Source organism: Hemibagrus wyckioides, linkage group LG02 (assembly GCF_019097595.1).
Source record: "Hemibagrus wyckioides isolate EC202008001 linkage group LG02, SWU_Hwy_1.0, whole genome shotgun sequence".
Taxonomy (NCBI): Eukaryota; Metazoa; Chordata; class Actinopteri; order Siluriformes; family Bagridae; genus Hemibagrus; species Hemibagrus wyckioides.
Window position 1 is genome coordinate 2,461,463 of NC_080711.1, and position 20,489 is coordinate 2,481,951.

The following is a 20,489-nucleotide window of genomic DNA, read 5'->3' on the forward strand; positions in this document are numbered from 1 at the left end:
TCAAAAATGATTGGTACATTTTAGTTTACATGAAACTTGAATATATAGGTTTTCATTTTCTAAAGTAGCTTGCAAAAAAATCATGAACTTTTCCATGATATTCTAATTTTTGGAGATGCACCTGTACATGTAACTCTCTAGTTTTCTAACATATAAACCTGACTGCCCAGCTTTTTGATGGTCAACTGTCTGGATTTTACTCAGCAAAAACAAAAACTAGTAGAAATCAATAAAAATATACATCACTAATGCCATTAATATTAATTTCACTAATTATTAAACTTTCCTGTTCTGTAAACTTATAAAACACCAAAAAAAAAAAAAAAAAAATTTCTAACAACAGGAAGATTAACACAAATTGAATTTATTAATAAAATACGTTAACAGAAAGAGAAAGAAAATGTGGGGTAGCGGGGTAAATTGACTCCATATGAGATCCGTTGATCACGCCAGTGATTGTGATGATTAGCATCCTTGAAGTAGCATGCTAAGAAAATGGAATACTTGCTAATGTGTCACATGGTCTGTTCTATAAAACAATCTTAGGAAACAGACAGTGAATGCTTAAACTCTCACAGACCACTGTTTAACCAGAATTCAGGAAAAAAACCCTCAAAATTTATTGCTTCTAACCCGCTTTTTCCATCTTTTCCACCTCTCTCTTTCCCGCTTCTTTCTTTCCTATATCTCTCTTTCCCATGTCTCCTTGTTCCCACCCCTATTAGCTTCATTAGCTAACATACTCACTTGGGATTCAACCAACCCAAGCAGTCAATCAACCAAATATATCCATTCTATTGGATAGAGGTGTCTAGAAAATGAGGACATACTGTATTAACAAACAAAGTACGTACATTTGGGTATTTCAAGTTCCAAATATTAGTTGTGCAACACTAAATACACTCCATACTGCAAACCTTATAGTGAATTGTTTTTATGTTGAAATAAGGTAATTTATTAATAAAAATATAATTATTAATTACAAAATATAAACATTAATTAAAATGAAGTAAAATGTTAATAATATATAAAATACTGTACAGCATATCTACTCATGAGACAAAGAACACGTAGCGTTGTTTAGGAAAGCGCAGTGCGGGGATGCTGAAAATCTAAATACAGTACAGCTGGAGGAACAAGTCTGGCCAATCGGAATGCCCCATTCATTTAATCACGGTTGATTGGCTGCTGCCTAGGCATGCAGTTGGGGAAAGGGAAGCAGAATTCTCCAGCATCCCAGTTCTTCTGTGCTGTGTATGCTGTATTTTTACATTTTTTCTGCAAGCCCTATTATGTCGCCCAAACCTTCTAAGGCTTTTGGCAAGGAACCTAAGCATACTCACTATAAAGGTGATATTTCTACGAATTTACCCAAAATTCATCTCGCTATATGCTTGCAAATGTTTTCTGTGCGTTTTCAGAGTGTGGGAGGGTAATTTATGGCTTAAACAACAAAAAAAAATCATTTTTGGGTGGCGGTCATGTATCGTGGTTTTGGAACGTAACCCCCATGATAAACGGGGGACTACTATATAAACAAAAAGTTAAAACACTTCTGTTACAGTTACAGGTTTTTGTGATGTTAAATAAATAAACCAAGATAACTCGTCACATCTTTTTCCTGCTTTAATGTGATATTGTAACTAACAAAATTCTTATAAAAGTGAGGAAAAAATAGAAATGTTTTAGGAAAAAAAGAGTAAATTTAGAATAAATCGTCTGCAAAGTGTACACACTCCTTAACTATTACTTTGATGCAGCACCTTTTACATGTAATACAGAGTCTACCTAAGTCTGGCTACCAGCTCAGTACTTTGGTTTAACTGCTTGACTTTGCCCTGGGATAAATCTGTTTTGTTTGCTACATTTCTATTATCCTGCACTTGAGTCTGTACCTGCATCAATTTATGGAAAACATATGGGATTTTGGATAATATTTTAGTTCTCCACACTACTCTACACAGTTTGCATAAATTTCTGCATCCTCATAGTCATTGTCCATTTTACGTCTTTGTTCCACAGCATCAACATTAATATAGACAACATTTGCATCACTTCTCTCTTCATCAGCCTCGAAATTAATGTAGTCGTTATCCAAGTTCTCCGAATCATCCTTCTGACAGAAAATGGTTTCTGCATTTTCATAAACATCTTCGCCATCTGTCTCAATCTCTGCTTGGGGAAACTCATATGTGTTTTTGGCACCTAAAATTGATCGTGAAAAAATTTACATGAAATCACTTTTCTAGACCACAAGAATTATACAAGTAACTGTGTCTTCTGCTGTTTTACAAAAATAATCAACAATGATGATTTCATCAAAATGTTTTTAGTTTTGTTCAGTGGTGGGCCGTCAGGGTCAGCAAGTCCTTCTCTGCTGGCCTAAACAGCAGTGATCTGAATCACTGACTTGCATGTTAATATATTTAATATATTTTCCATGAATGTGTATTAAAGTATTCCCAATAGTCTATTTTCTACATTTCATAGCTTTTCTCTTGGTTGCGCTGCTTCCAGTAGTGTATACTTATGATAAGAGTATTTATCCAATCATATTTCAGCCAGTGGATGACATCATGTATTTGCCAGGGTGAAAGAAATCTGCCTTACGGCCTTCAGAATCAATAGCGCAGGCACTCTGAGCTTAAAAAAAGTGTCAATGAAATTGTTCCATTAACCAATCAGATTTTGAGTTGGCGTCACTGGGGCCATCTAGCAGGCATACGATTACGTCAGCAATTTCCTGTCCTTTGATTGGATAATTGGAGTAGTCAGAGGCAGCGAACCGCACTAACTAAATAAAATATATATATTATATATATATATATATATATATATATTTTAATTCACAATGGCTGACAGAGGAGAAGAAATCGATCTAGTCGCAGACATCCTTACAAATGCATTTTCAAGGCGGACTGTAATAAAATTGACTGTTCCTTGTGAGGTGTGAAATACTGTAGCCTAAATTCTTTTTTACTTTGCTATTTAATGGTTAATTAGTATCTATTGCCGTAGCTTCTTAATGATGGTATAGAGGTGCATTAATTCAGGAAGGACACTGGTGAAGGCCTTGGTGTGAAATGCATGGCCCACCACTGGTATTTTTATGCTTAAGAAATTTGGTAATGAATTTTTTTTTTATGAATTAAAAAAAAATAAAATACACTTTTTTTCCAATCATAATTACTTCTGACTAAAGAAACTTGCCTTTGCATAGTTAACTTTCATCATGTCACCAATGCCACATTTATGTGGACTTCTATAATGTAGAAGTCTCTGTTTAGGCTGTTGCTATAGAAAAACTATTATATATTGCTGTCAGCTGTAGAAAATGACTCAGATTTAAGAATGCAACAGCCCTGTGGAGTGCAATATTATTATTTTGGTACTATATTCAAATGAATGTTTTTTACTATACTGAAACATTTATAGTTTTGAAAACTCACACTGTGAATCATTGTTCTTGTCCCTCTGAAATTTCCGTCTTTTCTGTTTCTTCATGAAGCAAATGATGACTGGAACTAAGATGAGAAGAAGTCCTGCTGTCACTCCAATACCAATGTAGGGAGGCAGATATACTGAAAAAGAAATTATCATCATTAAGTTTTTCAATTACTAAACTGCAGAACATAAAAACAGACCTAATTTATTTTAACATACCTTTCACAGTGACGAAAAGGGGTTCAGTGGGAGTGGAGGTAAAGGTACGTGAAGACACGTTAACTTCATAAGTACATCTGTAGTTTCCCTGATGATCAAAATCTGCTTCAGGAAAAAGGAAGACGGCTGAGTGGTTCACAGCTGACTGAGTTCTGGTGATGTTGGATCCACTGAACCCCAAGTGGAAGAAACCTCCTTGATACTGAGGTTCAGTGGAGCAGATGATGGAGAAGCCATAGCCCTTGATCATTTCTGGCCCTTCAGGCCTATAGTGGGACCATCCATCAGCAGCACTGAAGGAGATCTTGGGCCGCTGCAAGTTCACTATAAAACAACAGGCATGATTTATCAAGAATTTCAAATATTAAAACCAATTTACATGAATCATACTGAAAATTAAAGAAACGTACAAAAGTAGACTGCAATAAAATCTGTGAATTCTGTGTGGTATTGGTAGTAAATGTCCAGAAAATGTCACTTACCCACAGTAATGGTAATAGAGTTGCTCCTGGATGATGTGGAGTTACTTTCCCTGTAGGAGTAGTCACAGGTGTACTGACCCTGATGTGATTCATCTACAGTCAGAGTAAATGTTGTTGTAGTCTCTGCAGTTTGATTCTTTATTAATGTCCCAGTTTTATACAAACTGAAGTCTACAGAGATGCATGTTGGACTGGGTGTGGTACATGTGAACTGAAGAACTTCTCCAGGTGAGACCACAGAGTTTGGGGAGATCCGAGTCAGTGTGGGACTCTGCATGTCTTAAAAAAATGTTTCATAATATTGTAAATGTATTCACTTTAAACAGGGTATTGATACAAATAAACAACCACAACTTACTTGAACACACGACACCTGCATCTGCATCATGTCCACAGTTCTCTACTCCAAATCCCCTGTGTAAACACTGATCTATGTAGCTCTCAGTTCCTTTACACTGAACATCATCCAGCCAGGTTGGTTCATTTCCCTGACCAAATTTGGAATTTCCAGGAGCACTGACGGCTTTATCACATCCAAGCTGTCTACACACCACCTCTGCATCCTTTAAGTCCCAGAGATGATCACATACTGTTCCCCACTGGGCTCTGTGCTGGATCTCCACTCGACCACAACAGTTAGTCGGACCATTCACCAGCCTGATCTCTCGAACTGTGTTAATTTATGAAAAGACAGAAGGGTTTTAGTAAGGACTTATTTTCTTTGTACCAGTTAGCTTAAGTTATAAAAATAAATAATATTAGAAACAAACTTAGCTGTTAAGTCTGTTAAATAACCAATTTAATTATCCTAACTAAATTCAATACATAGTCTCAGCTGAACAAATAAATATGTGATAAAGTGAAAAAAAATGTAGTGTCTCTTTTATGCATGTTTTACACATTTTTATTTCCACAAAAATGATTACAGAAAGAATGGCAGTTTAATTTGGCTCAATGAAAAATTGTTGTAATTGTTGTACATGCACAATGAGATGCTCTTATCCATTTGTCTAGCAATCACAATTGTCTACAAATGGATTTTATCAAAATAACTCAGATCCTTATGCTTGCCTGTTTTTCCAACATCACCATTAAGAACTGACTACTCTAATATATCCCATCACTTGACTGGTGCCAATATAACAAGATAATAAATGTTATTCATTCCACATATCAGTGGTTTTAATGTTTTGGCTAATCAATCCACAACCCCACAGCAGTGTTGAATTTCTACATATTTTGATTAATATTACAAATTGTCCAATTGTTTTTTTTGTTAAATTGTTGATTAATTCTAAAACCAGCTTTACTGTAATTTGTTTGTACAGCGCTCAGCGTAAATGAGTACACCCACTTGGAAAAGTAAAATTTTAAACAATATCTCAATGCACACAAAAACAATTTCCAAAACTAAGTTTAATATAACATAATATAACTTAGATTACACATTTTTCAGTTTTACTCAAATTAGGGTGATGCGTAATGAGTACACACACAATAAAAACTATTATATCTAGTACTTTGTATGGCCTCCATGTTAATTACAGCACCAAGTCTTTTAGGCATGGAATGAACAAGTTGGCGACATTTTGCAACATCTATCTTTTTTCCATTCTTCAATAATGACCTCTTTTAGAGACTGGATGCTGGATGGAGAGTGATGCTCATCTTGTCTCTTCAGGATTCCCCATAGGTGTTCGATTGGGTTCAGATCAGGAGACATACTTTTCCACTGAATCACTTTCACCCTGTTCTTCTTCAGAAATCCAACAGTGGCCTTAGATGTGTGTTTAGGATTATTGTCATGTTGGAAAAGTGCATGACGACCAAGGGCATGGAGTGATGGTAGCATCTTCTCTTTAAGTATAGAGCAGTACATCTGTGAATTCATGATGCCATCAATGAAATGCAGCTCCCCGAAACCAGCAGCACTCATGCAGCCCCACATAAGGACACTGCCACCACCATGTTTCACTGCAGGCACCATGCATTTTTCTTTGTATTCCTCACCTTTGTGACGCCATACAGATTTGAGGTCATCAGTTCCAAAATCATTTATCTTGGTCTCATCACTCCAGAGTATAGAGTCCCAGTAGCCTTCATCTTTGTCAGCATGGGCCCTGGCAAACTGTAGGATATCTTTTTTGTGCATGATCTTTAAGAGAGGCTTCTTTCGTGGACAATACCCATGCATGCCATTCCTCTGCAGTGTACGCCGTATTGTGTCACGGGATACAGTCACCCCAGTTCGGCTTTCTACTTCTTTAGATAATTGCAGTGAACTTGCATGCCGATTTTCTTCAACCCTTCTCAGCGGAAGAAACTCCTGTCGAGGTGTTAACTTTCGTGGATGACCTGGACGTCTCTCTGAGATGCTTGTAGTCCCATCTCTTTAAAATTTTTATACCACTTTTGATACAGTATTCTGACTGATAAGCGAAGCTTTGCTGATCTTCTTGGAGCCTCTCCCTTTCTGGTGTAAAGAAATGATTTTCTTTCTCAGATCTTGTGACATTTCTATTCCGTGTGATGCCATTGCTGACAGCATGAAATGGGAAGGGGTTTGCTATAAGAGAATATTTAGACTCACCTGTGGTTGAATTCTTATTAAATTACACATTTGTAGTCTAAAATTTAGCTTTGCTCCAGAGACTTTCAGTGGGGTGTGCTCATTTTTGCATCACCCTAATTTGAGTAAAACTGAAATACGTGTAATCTAAGTTATATTATTAACCTTACTTTCATGTTATAAGTTAAACAGATGTTATATAAAACTTAGTCTTGTCAACATTTTGGAGATTGTTTTTGTGTTCATTGAGATTCTGCTTAAAATGTTACTTTTCAAAGGGGATGTACTCATTTACGCTGAGCACTGTATATATGTTATCATTTCTATATCACCTCATCTATCTTTTTCTTGATGGAAACTTGAGCACACGACACCTGCATCTGCATCATGTACACAGTTCTCATGGTGTTTTACTTATTTTATATTATCTACATAAGAAAGTATTAAGGTTTTAATTTAACTTCAGTATATTGTAGAGTGGATTGGAGCTGATTCTCTGTTTTTCTGTACCTGAGCAAGTAACACCAGCGTCTTCACCATGGTTGCAGTTGTGTGATCCAAATCCTCTATGAGAGCACTGTGTGATGGTGCTTTCACTTCCAGAACACTGAACATCATCCAGCCATATTGGGCCACTTCCCTGACCAAAGTGGGCATTTTGATGAGCGGTGACAGCTTTACCACATCCAAGCTGTCTACACACCACCTCTGCATCATTCAGGTCCCAGATATCATCACACACTGTTCCCCACTGGTCATCATGCAGGATCTCCACTCTACCAGAGCAGGGGTGACTGACACCAATGAGTCGTATGTTACCTTACAAGACAAACAGCAAAATGAATCTCAATATTTATTAGTTATAATTACTTTCAGTACAATATTGCCAAACACTGGGACTGATTTGATTACATTATTTCCTAATAATGTCCTAATAATTTCTCAAAAATGTCTTTTACATAATAAATAATGAAATATCCATGAATTGCATTGGGAAACCTATTATATTGTTATATCCTATTGTCTTACATTCATATTGTTACTATTTTTTAATCCTCTGTTTGGATTAAATTGGAAAATTATTGAATTCTTAATCCTTATTAATTACAGTCAAGGAGAAAAACAAGGAGATAAAAAATTTAAATTCCAACTCATTGTTTTAATCATACACTCCTGAATGCATATGATTTAGATGAAGTAACTAATAGCATAGGCACTATTTTCACCAGCACACTAGACACTGTTGCCCCCATCCAATTAAAAAAGGTCAGTGTTAAAACACCTGCACCATGGTACAATAGTCATACTCACACCCTCAAGAGATCAACTCGTAACCTCGAGCGAAAGTGGAGAAAAACCAAATTAGAAGTTTTTAGAATTGCATATAAAGACAGTCTGGCCAACTATAGACAGGCTCTAAAAGCTGCTAGGGCTGAGCATCTGAGGAAACTGATTGAAATAAACCAGAACAATCCCAGATTCTTATTTAGTACAGTGGCTAAACTAACAAAGCATCAGATATCCAGAGAGAGTGTTCCATCACAGTTTAGTAGTGAGGACTTTATGAATTTCTTCACTGAAAAAATTGATAGTATCAAGAACAAAATATTTGGTGTTCAACCTTTGACCAGCCTAAAGCCCCACATTTAAAGCTGCAATGCTTTACCAACATAGGACAGGAAGAGCTAGTTAAAATGATCACCAATGTGTTTGTTAGGTCCAATTCCAACTAGATTGAAGAAAGAAGTGATACATGCAGCTGGAGAGCCTCCTCTCAATATTATTAACTGCTTGTTATATCTAGGTCATGTCCCAAAATCTCTCAAGTTAGCAGTTATTAAGCCTCTTCTTGAGAAACCGAAACTAGACCCTGGTGTAATATCAAATTACAGACCTATTTCAAACCTTTCGTTTATATCAAAAATACTAGAAAAGAAATACTAGTGGTGTCAGCTCAATTATGCTCCTTCTTACAGGAAAACAATATCCTTGAAGAATTTCAGTCAGGTTTCAGGCCCCATCACAGTACAGAAACTGCACTAGTTAAAATCACAAATGACTTGCTTTTAGCTTCGGACCAAGGCTGCATCTCCATTTTAGTCCTGCTTGATCTTAGTGCTGCATTCGACAATATAGATCATAATATTCTCGTGGATCGCTTACAAAATCACATAGTGATGCAGGGACAGGTATTAAAATGGTTTAGATCCTACCTGTCTGATCCATACCACTTTGTAGATTTAAATGGAGAACTATCCAGTGTAGTGCCAGTGAAATACGGGGTCCCACAAGGGTCAGTTTTAGGACCTCTTCTTTTCTCGGTATACATGCTTCCATTGGGTAACATCATTAGAAGGCATGGGATTAGTTTCCATTGTTATGCCGATGATACCCAGTTATATATCTCATCAAAACCAGATGAAATATCCAATTTGTCTAGACTAACTGAGTGTGTTAAAGATATAAAAGATTGGATGACCGATAATTTTCTATTACTAAATTCTGATAAGACAGAGATATTACTTATTGGCCCAAAAACCTGTACACAGAAGCTCTCTCAATTCAGCTTGCATTTAGAAGGATATACTGTTACTATTAGCCCAACAGTGAAAGACCTGGGCGTAATATTAGACAGCAACTTGTCCTTTGAAAATCATATTTCCAATATTACAAAAAACAGCCTTCTTCCACCTTAGAAATATTTCCAAGCTTAGGAACATTTTATCTGTATCTGATGCAGAAAAACTAGTTCATGCATTCATGACCTCCAGACTGGACTATTGTAATGCATTACTAGGTGTTTGTCCTGCATCTTAAATAAACAAGCTACAGTTAGTCCAGAATGCAGCTGCCAGAGTTCTTACCAGATCAAGAAAATATGATCATATAACCCCAATATAATCATCCCTGCACTGGCTACCTGTTAGCTTAGAATTGACTTTAAATTAGCACTACTTATGTTCAAGGCTCTAAATGGTTTAGCTCCCACATATCTAGCCAGTCTTCTGACACGTTACAATCCACCACACTCTTTAACATCACAAAACTCTGGACTTCTGGTAGTGCCCAGAATATCAAAGTCCACAAAAGGGGGTAGAGCATTTTCATATTTAGCTCCTAAACTTTGGAATAGTCTTCCTGACAGTGTCCGGGGCTCAGACATATTCTATCTTATCTACAGAAGAAAGTGTTAAGGCTTTATTTTAACTTTAGTATATTGTAGTGTGGATTGCAGCTGATCCTTTGCTTTTCTGTACCTGAGCAAGTAACACCAGCATCTTCACCATGGTTGCAGTTGTGTGATCCAAATCCTCTATGAGAGCACTGTGTGATGTTGCTTTCACTTCCAGAACACCGAACATCATCCAGCCATATTGGGCCACTTCCCTGACCAAAGTGGGCACTTTGATGAGCGGTGACCGCTTTACCACATCCAAGCTGTCTACACACCACCTCTGCATCATTCAGGTCCCAGTCATCATCACACACTGTTCCCCACTGACCATCATGCAGGATTTCCACTCTACCAGAGCAGGAGTCGGTGCCACCAATGATTCGTATGTTAGCGCCATCTAAGACAAACATCAGAATTCATGTTCATGTTAATTAATCATAATGAATCTCATTACTATATAGCAATCTTATAGAATTTGAACTCATAGGAAACCATTTCTCTCATTTCTAATCCTATCTCAAAAAAGATTGGCATTAAATTTAACTGAATAATTATACCATTTCAATCAAATTTATTATCATTTTTAAGAAACCCACTACCTCCTCTCTGTTCAGAGGCTGATAAAGACTTTGTTAGTAATGTTTTTTAAAAAGTTTCTATGGACTATTAATGCCATTTGTACAGTTCACAAGACTATCATCAGAATGTTTCCCAATCAGAAGCCCTGGGTGGATAAATCGGTCCTCAGTGCCCTGATCCCGCTCCGCTGTGTACAACACTGGGCCCCCCAGTGGAAACATGGAGGAGTATAAAGCTGCATCCTACAGCATGTGCAAAGTGGTGAAGGAAGCAAAATGGCGCTATGGACAGAAACTAGAGTCACAATTTCAACAAAGTGGCTCCAGGCATCTGTGGCAGGCACAAAGAACAATGACGGACTACAAAACACCATCTTCCAAACCGGTTACTGTGGACGCTTCTCTGGCAGATCAGCTAAACACGTTTCATGCTCGCTTCGAGGCTGCAGCTCACAGCGCTAACAGCGTTAGCAGTGCTAACAGCGCTATAGGCAGCACACACGTGGAGCATGCCGGAGAGGAAAACGCGTTCATCATCTCGGAGCATGACGAGAGAAAGGCATTCAGGAGAGTGAACACCAGGAAGGCAGCAGGACCAGATGGCATCACGGGTCAAGTCCTGAAGGCCTGTGCTGACCATCTTGCTCCTGTGTTCACTGAGATCTTCAACCTCTCCCTGGAACAGTCTATAATCCTGACATGCTTCAAACGGTGCACCATTGTTCCTGTCCCCAAGAAACCCCAGCCTGCCTGCCTGAACAACTACCGCCCAGTAGCCCTGACCTCAGTAGTGATGAAGTGCATACTGTATATATTTATTGTCATACCATTTAAATTTGTCCATTTACATCTACATATATGTATATATTGTATTATTATATATATTGTAATATATATATATATATATATATATATATATATATATATATATATATATATATATATATATATATATATATATATTAAAAAATATAAAAATTTAAAATTAAAAAAATAAATAAAAATAAAAAAGTAACCATCAATACCACAGCTTCACTGTTTTCCCTGCAGCCTTTCTAATGGACAACCCCACAGTGTTGACTAGTTTATGAATTAGTGAAAATGATTAGTCTATGCAACACAAAATATTCTAGGCAGCATGACTGAATTGAACAAATATGATACTACACCACAATGGCTGATAATGCTTACAAACTATCACTGATAACACAATCCTTACAGACCATCACAGACAACACAATACTCACAAACAATTACAAACACATTACTCACAGACTATCGCAAATACGTGTTTTAGAGACCATCACAGACAAACACAGACAACACATGACTCACAGACCAGCTCTCAATTATATAAAACTTCACTTGACATAATTATCAAATTAATTCATGAAATGGTTTAGACCAATATGTTGTGCCTTTAACATGCTGACACTATAAAAAAACAAAAAGTTGTATGTACTATATATATATTTTTAAATAAATAACAGCCACAGTACACATGAGTAGGTATATACACGGATATACAGATTTCCCCATCCTCCTTCATTAAAAAAAACTTTATTTAGCCCTCAAGAACTTATTTGTTAATCAATGTGAATTTCTTAGAAATATGCTAACATGCTGAAAGTTCAGAACAAACTCATAAAGAACTGAGTGTCTCAGACTATTTGGCAGAAGGGGGCAAAGCTGAGCTTACGAAGGCGAGTATCAAGGACAACAAAGACCTTCAGCTTGGGTGTGGATTTGTTCATGGTGTTGCACTGCCAGATAAAAAGCACTTTGATAGAAGTGATATGAGACCGCCCTGACTGTGGTTTGGCCACTTCCTGCCAGAGAGGAAGCTTTAATTTGGCTATTCTCATAAATCAGTATGAGATGAATTTCATGTATTTACAGTGTTGTAACTTGGCTTTCATGCAGTTACATGAAGTTCAAGCATGCTTGAAATTGATGTCATGACAGAATTTGCTAGTGCTAATTATTCCCAACTGTAAAGAAATAATAAATACACACACACACACACACACACACACACACATACAGGGGTTGGACAATGAAACTGAAACTGAAGTGTTGGAGGTTTCATGGCTAAATTTGACCAGCCTGGTGGCCAATCTTCATTGATTGCACATTCCACCAGTAAGAGCAGAGTGTGAAGGTTTAATTAGCAGAGTAATAGCACAGTTTTGCTTAAAATATTGCAGTGCACACAACATTATGGGAGACATATCAGAGTTCAAAAGAGGACAAATTGTTGGTGCAAGTCTCGCTGGTGCATCTGTGACTAAGACAGCAAGACTTTGTGATGTATCAAGAGCCACGGTATCCAGGGTAATGTCAGCATACCACCAAGAAGGACGAACCACATCCAACAGGAGTAACTGTGGATGTAAGAGGAAGCTGTCTGAAAGGGATGTCCGGGTGCTAACCCGGATTGTATCCAAAAAACATAAAACCACAGCTGCCCAACTCGCTGCAGAATTAAATGTGCACCTCAACTCTCCTGTTTCCACCAAAACTGTCCATCGGGAGCTCCACAGGGTCAATGTACATGGCCGGGCTGCTACAGCCAAACCTTTGGTCACTCGTGCCAATGCCAAATGTCGGTTTCAATGGTGCCGGCAACAAAATTTTTGGGCTGTGGACAATGTGAAACATGTATTGTTCTCTGATGAGTCCACCTTCACTTTCTTTCCCACATCCGGGAGAGTTACGGTGTGGAGAAGCCCCAAAGAAGCGTACCACCCAGACTGTTGCATGCCCAGAGTGAAGCATGGGGGTGGATCAGTGATGGTTTGGGCTGCAATATCATGGCATTCCCTAGGCCCAGTACTTGTGATAGATGGGCGCTTCACTGCCAAGGACTACCGAACCATTCTGGAGGACCATGTGCACCCAATGGTTCAAACATTGTATCCTGAAGGCGGTGCCGTGTATCAGGATAATACACGGCAGCAATACACACAGCAAGACTGGTGACAGAGTGGTTTGATGAACATGAAAGTGAAGTTGAACATCTCCCATGGCCTGCACAGTCACCAGATCTAAATATTATTGAGCCACTTTGGGGTGTTTTGGAGGAGCGAGTCAGGAAACGTTTTCCTGAACCGCCTTCAGGATACAATGTTTGAACCAGTGGTATTATTTTAACTGTATTTTTTCTGTTATCTTAAATTACACAGCAATTTACATAAAATTACAATAATAAATTGTAATTAAACAGGTAGCTTATTATATTAAATGTTTATGCCCATAATAACTAACATTTCCCGCCTTCATTTTACAGTAAAACTCATTTGTATGTGTTGTATGTGTATTTCTACATTCAAACTCTGTAATTCAAAAAAGAAATTTAGTTAACTTTTGTCATTACACCAATGCATGTTTTTTTAAAGACTGCAGTGATCTCCAGACTGACACTTCCAGGCATGTTGTTCCTTTGGCCACACCTATTTAGTGATGTCACAATAAGTAAATGCATATACACACTAATGAATCTGACAAAAGTAAAATAGGTATAGGTAATGCCAGAGAAAACAGTGCATTGTAATAGTCCAGCATGTAGTCAAGCAAGTATAAGAAACTGAGATTAACTGAGATTAGAGCAAATTCTTTATTTCCTTATTAGAATACAGTACAACACAAATGATAGAAACAAATGTTTTTTTTTTTCAAAACTTTAATAGAAAAGGGTAAATTGCAAAATAAAAAGTTTTTATATCAAAACCATGATAGAAAGCAAACAAAACAAAACATCAAAACAAAAACAGCTCTCATTAGGTGTGTTTACATGGACACTTGTAATCTCGTACTTGTAATCGTAACAGGACTAGAAGCACAATCAGATTAAAAAAGTGTCATGTAAATTTGTCACATCCGATTAAAATTTCAATTGGATGGTAAGGGGTGGTTTAAACCATTTTTAGCCCAATCGAGAGGACATGTACACACTTAATCGGATGGAATATGTTCCTGGAAAGTTCTGCGCATGTGCAATGAGGTATGACATATGGACGTTGATACGAATGACGTATGACGTACGGATGTTTTCGTGGACTGTGCGCATGTCAAAAGATCTAATCCGATTCTAATCATGTGTCATGTGAACGCGCATAACAATCTGATTACTTTATACCGCGTTCATGTAAACGCTGTGATCAGATTCGTCAATCTGATTGAATTCAGTCTGATCTGATTAAAAAGTGTCCATGTAAACGCACCTATTGTCCATAACATGTACAATACATGCCACACAGGGACTTGAGAAGGCTCGAGGGATACTCTCTTCAGAAATCTTTCAAACAACAGGTATCTATAAGGAGTACAAGAAAGAAGACAATGATTCTTCAAATGTATTTTGAAAATTAATTTTTGAAATGTGATTTCTTGCCTCCACATAAACTGGAGTTATTTTCAAGTATTTTTCACCATTTTATCAATTCCAATACATGATTTAATAGCCTGAAAGTGTTCCACTCACAGTACGATGATTCTATACTCAACCAATCTTGAGTTTTCTCCATGTTCTCCAATTTCTCTAATTTCTTTTTAGTCACTCCATGTAGATGAACATTAATTGTAACTGGCCCAACAGTAACAATATGTAGTGGACAACTGAAATAATTGCCTTCACCTGGTCTTTATATAAACTTCCACACATATCAGTAATTCAATTTTCACAGTTCAATCAGAATTCTATTTCAGGCTCTAAAATGCCAAGCAAAGCTCCAGGTTCCACTGAGTTTGAGGCGACCACTTGAATGGCAGTCATTCAAACCCCTCTACATTTGCAGAAAAATCAATACAGTGAGAGAAAAAATGATTTGATCCCCTGCTGATTTTGTACGTTTGCCCACTGACAAAGAAATGATCAGTCTGTAATTTTAATGGTAGGTTTATCTGAACAGTGAGAGACAGAATAGCAACAAAAAAATCCAGAAAAACACATTTCAGAAAAGTTATACATTGATTTGCATTTTATTGAGTGAAATAAGTGTTTGACCCCTTTGCAAAACATGACTTAGTACTTGGTGGCAAACCCTTGTTGGCAATCACAGACGTCAGACATTTCTCGTAGTTGGCCACCAGGTTTGCACACATCTCACATCTCAAGGAATTTGGGCCCACTCCTCTTTGCATCCATGACCCATTTTCAATGTCCTGGCTGAGGGAAGGAGGTTCTCACTCAAGATTTGATGGTATATGGCTCCATCCATCATCCCTTTAATGCGGTGCAGTTGTCCTGTCCCCTTAGCAGAAAAACACCCCCAAAGCATAATGTTTCCACCTCCATGTTTGACAGTGGGGATGGTGTACTTGGGGTCATAGGCAGCATTCCTCCTCCTCCAAACACGGCGAGTTGAGTTGATGCCAAAGAGCTGGATTTTGGTCTCATTTGACCACAACACTTTCACCCAGTTCTCCTCTGAATCATTCAGATGTTCACTGGCAAACTTCAGATGGTCCTGTACATGTGCTTTCTTTAGCAGGGACCCCTTGTGGGCGCTACTGGATTTCAGTCTTTCATGGCGTAGTGTGTTACCAATTGTTTTCTTGGTGACTGTGGTCCCAGCTGCCTTGAGATCATTGACAAAATCTTCCAGTGTAATTCTGGGCTGATTCTCATGATCATTGAAACTCCATGAGGTGAGATCTTGCATGGAGCCCCAGACAGAGGAAGATTGACAGTCCTTTTGTGTTTCTTCCATTTGGGAATAATTGCACCAACTGTTGTCACCTTCTCACCAAGCTGCGTGGCGATGGTCTTGTAGCTCATTCCAGCCTTGTGTAGGTCTACAGTCTTGTCCCTGACATCCATAGACAGCTCTTTGGTCTTGGCCATGATGGAGAGTTTGGAATCTGATTGATTGCTTCCTTCTGTGGACAGGTGTCTTTCATACAGTTAATGAGCTGAGATTAAGAGCACTCCCCGAGAGTGCTCCTACTGTAATCTCAGCTCCTTACCTGTATAAAAGACACCTGGGAGCCAGAAATCTTTCTGATTGATAGGGGATCAAATACTTATTTCACTCATTAAAATGCAAATCAATGTAGAACTTTTCTGAAATGTGTTTTTCTGGATTTTTTGTTGTCATTCTGCCTCTCACTGTTCAAATACACCGACCATTAAAATTACAGACTGATCATTTATTTGTCAGTGGGCAAACGTACAAAATCAGCAGGGGGTCAAATAATTTTTTCCCTCACTGTATCATTACATACAAATGACCTTTGTTTGTCATCCAACTGTGAAACAGGGCTGTTCTGGGAACGATAGACATGAGCTTTTAAAGCACTGTACTTTGTGACTTTTTGTTTGCACTCTGAAAAGCAACATGGAAATAAATTATTTGCCTCATGTCTATGCAGAATCTGATGATTAACATAGCTTTTTATACTTTTCATGGACCGCATGAGTGGCATGTAAACTTTTGCATAACATATGCCATTATAGCCCACTCACATGTTCAGTCTAAGTTTGCACGTGTGAGATGTAACATATCAACGTCTGTGGCTGTCGTCGTCAAAGACAAGAAAAAGTGTGGAAGTAGCTTCCTCAACTGTTGTAAAAATGGAGGAGTTTAATATCCTCACCTGCAGGGGAAAAAAAGAGAGAAAAAACAGCATATGTAATTGTCCTCAGTTAAAATAATAAATTAAATATGAAGCACGACAAGGAATAACTAATTATTATGTAAAAAGGTTCATAAACCATGAAGTAATAGGGAAAAAAACGTTTACTCTCAACTACTCACCTGACACACATGGCCAAAATATGCTGGTTACTTAGCGCGCTGACATTAAATGTACAACGCCATGGCCAAAAAGTTCCAGTATTAAATGTATAGTAAAACGATATATTTCTTACCTTCGTCTCCACTTGTGAAAATCCCGAATAATGTGGAATGAGTAGAAACACCTAGCTTGTCAAAGGTAAAACTGTGGTCACGCTCTTGATCATGCGCCGTGTGCATGTTTTGGCCTGAAAATGTGGGGGGAGGGAAGGGGGAAGGGGGAGTCAATGTTTATTGACTTCGAATAATGCTGAAAATAAAATGTTGACAGTGGGTTAACATTAATAAATTACAATGCTGAAGTATATCGTTTAAAGTGTATTTATATAGCTCTTTGAGGCACCTGAGGATATTTTGTTACCTGGTGTGTGTTGCTTTGAGAAAGCAGCCATTTGTGTTGTGTTTTATATGCATTTATTTTTCATTCATTTATTAATTATTAATTATTAATTATTAATTATTAATTATTAATTATTAATTATTAATTATTAATTATTAATTATTAATTATTATTTAATCATATCATCAGTCATAATCATTAGGCATTTATGTAATTTATCATTTAATTATTTATTATTTAATTATTTGTCATTTGCATTGTTTTTATATTTATTTCTGTTTTATTATTTTCCTTTTTTTATTGGTATAATCATATGATTGTGTGTTTTGTATTAGACAACTCTAGTTGTTCATGTGTTGTTTGTCTGATTTATCTGACGTGGTGAATTGATTTGATATAACACTTTAAACAACAGTGGATCTAAATTTACTTTTTACAGAGAAAATTGTGAATAGACATGAGAAAAGCACACATCTTTACACACTCCCCAAGAAAAGCACCTACACATTTTTACAAACACACTAGTGTTAACATTAAGATATGACCATCTTAAAGTATGGTATCTGGTATCTGATCTCTGATAACAATGTGAATTTGTTAAGTATTTATAAATAATATGGTCATTCAAATGCTTGAGAAAGTGCATGAAAGAGAAACATACAGTGTCTTTGCTTAAATCAATAATCCACATTACAGTGTATCCACAGTTACTTTATACAGTGAAAAGTTTCATTTCAGTTTACAAATTCCCATAGGCTACTAATGGGCTAACCAGTGAAATCAACACCTGCAAGACCAGTCGTTCTCAGTTTCAGTCCTGGGGACCCATGTTCTGCACATGTTGTATGTCTCTCTTATCTGACACATTCAGTTCAGTTTATTCAGAAAATATTAAAAATATTCCTCTTGTTATTGGGAGATACAAGGTTCTGTACTAAACATTGGCGAAAGCATAACGTCAGCTTGGATTGTGTGCCTTGATAACCAATTACATTACAACCTTGACATAACTGAATTTCAAAATTCAGTTGTGTGATGGTCAGTCACTGTTTATGGATACCATATGAATGAGAAGTGCCATTAACTGAATCCTACCTATTGGAAAAAATATGTGCCTTCTCTTATAAAAGAGATTTTTTTTCAGTGTAAACTCTAAAAATAGTTCAATCCAAAACTACTGTTTAGTGTAAAACAAGTAGCATTAGTTATGCTTTTTGGCAGGCTTGCCTAGCCACTGTCAGTCAGGTGTGTTAAATAAAGGAGACATGCCAAATGTGCAGAGCAGGTGGTCCCCAGAACTGGAACTGAGAACCATTGCCTTAGAGTACTCATGTAGTACTCATATGGAATTATGGGGACAGACAACAGATAACACACAACACAGTAAAGATGAAAACACCACAGTTTTGTACACTTATTTAACAAATCCAATAATGATAGTGGCTTCCGTGGACCAGGATTACTGACCACTGTTGTAAAGAAAAAATGAAGGAATTGTTAAACTAAAAGAACTAAACATTCATTCTTTCAAAACAAGTCATTTGTTCTATGGTTGTAACGTCACCACGCTATTAGCTTTCTCTACACCTTACTTCGAACATGATTGGTTTATCTCATTGTCATACAGGAATCTGACCAATGACATTCGAGCGCGCCTTTTCCTGGAGAATTTTTAAAATACGACTGTTGGGGTCAGAGTCTGCTGCATTTGCATTTTGAGCGATTCGTGGCTTTCGAGATGTCAATGGAGAAAGGAAAAAGGAATATGGACAGATACTCTATCAGCGGATATACCGTAACCTGCAGAAGGTAATTTACCTTTTTATTTCATATATTATTTGTCTGCTACACTTACTGCTACGCCAAGATGTGTTAAAGAGGGCACATATACCAGCTAATGTTACTGTGTGTTGCTAGTATGGGTTAATACTGTCAGCTATGTTTTAGATGAAACAAACTCATAAAAAGTAAAGGCGCTTTTAATGAGTTAACTTCACACCGCACAGACGATCGCCAACATAAACTAACACATTAAAAGAATTAAAAGAGGCTGTGGTTGAAGCCGTGGTTGCCGCGACGGTTACTATTTAAATGTATGCAGACTGTTTAAACACCAATTCTAATGGAACCAGAAAATTTATTGGTGGATTCATGGATCAAACCCCAGTTGTGAATTTTGCCGTTAAGCACCTTGTTAGAGAACAGCAAGTTCTGCAAAAAGTACTGAAACACTGAACAGTTGGACATGTGCATTCAAAAGTGTAGAGAAGGTCAAATTAAGTTCACCTGGAAAGGTTATAGTGCATTTTAGGTGCATCCAAAAGCCCAATATCCTTAACTTTGTGTGTGTATGTATGTGTATAACTTTGAGTTTATGAATGAAGTTCATTCACACTTGAGGGTTTTTTTATTTTCCCCAAGGCCGAAGCTTTTCATTTAATGTGCAATGTCCATTTTTGTTTCTCCAGATATGTTTTGGAAACTGATGCTTATGTTAAATCGTAAATTATTGAACAATAAATTGCTAAATTTATGAAATCCTGTTATTTTGATAGTTTTATTGTTCATGTTGCACATTATATTGAAAAAAAAAACAGTCTACTGAAAATTACAGCAAAAGTAGGTATACATACCATCACAGCAGTGAAAAATCTCAACTGTAGTTAATTTAGTGAATTGAATTTAACAACTAATGCTTCATTTACTGTCACATGTATGTAGCAGTACAAGTTAGCAGTTGCTCTTGTAATTTCACTCACATACCTAAACATTGCTACTGTAAATTTACAGAGATGGCTGTAAGCGTGTAAAGTGATTTTACAGGATATATATGCAGTAGTGTGCTATATTTTTACAGCAAACTTGTAATTATTGATTTACAGTGC

The 20,489-nt window shown here is 37.1% G+C and overlaps 1 protein-coding gene across 1 annotated transcript; it reads right to left on the reverse strand.

Moving 5' to 3' along the window:
* Positions 1-1,691: 1,691 nt before the first annotated feature.
* LOC131363893 (uncharacterized) lies at positions 1,692-7,491 on the reverse strand. Its single transcript, XM_058406863.1, has 6 exons — positions 7,225-7,491; positions 4,504-4,815; positions 4,146-4,424; positions 3,664-3,987; positions 3,450-3,581; positions 1,692-2,205 (listed from the first exon to the last, which is right to left on the reverse strand). The coding sequence occupies exons 3-6, from the start codon at positions 4,420-4,422 to the stop codon at positions 1,952-1,954; spliced, it is 987 nt and encodes a 328-aa protein (XP_058262846.1). The 5' UTR covers positions 4,423-4,424; positions 4,504-4,815; positions 7,225-7,491; the 3' UTR covers positions 1,692-1,951.
* Between the last annotated feature and the right edge of the window lie 12,998 nt (positions 7,492-20,489).

Bases quoted from the DNA above. Each gene is read 5' to 3' on its own strand.
- LOC131363893 (XM_058406863.1), bottom strand. From the start codon at position 4,422: ATGCAGAGTCCCACACTGACTCGGATCTCCCCAAACTCTGTGGTCTCA. The intron at 3,988-4,145 runs GTAAGTGACATT...GTTGTTTTATAG, and splicing joins CTCTATTACCATTACTGTGG to TGAACTTGCAGCGGCCCAAG. The intron at 3,582-3,663 runs GTATGTTAAAAT...TTTCTTTTTCAG, and splicing joins CCTTTTCGTCACTGTGAAAG to TATATCTGCCTCCCTACATT.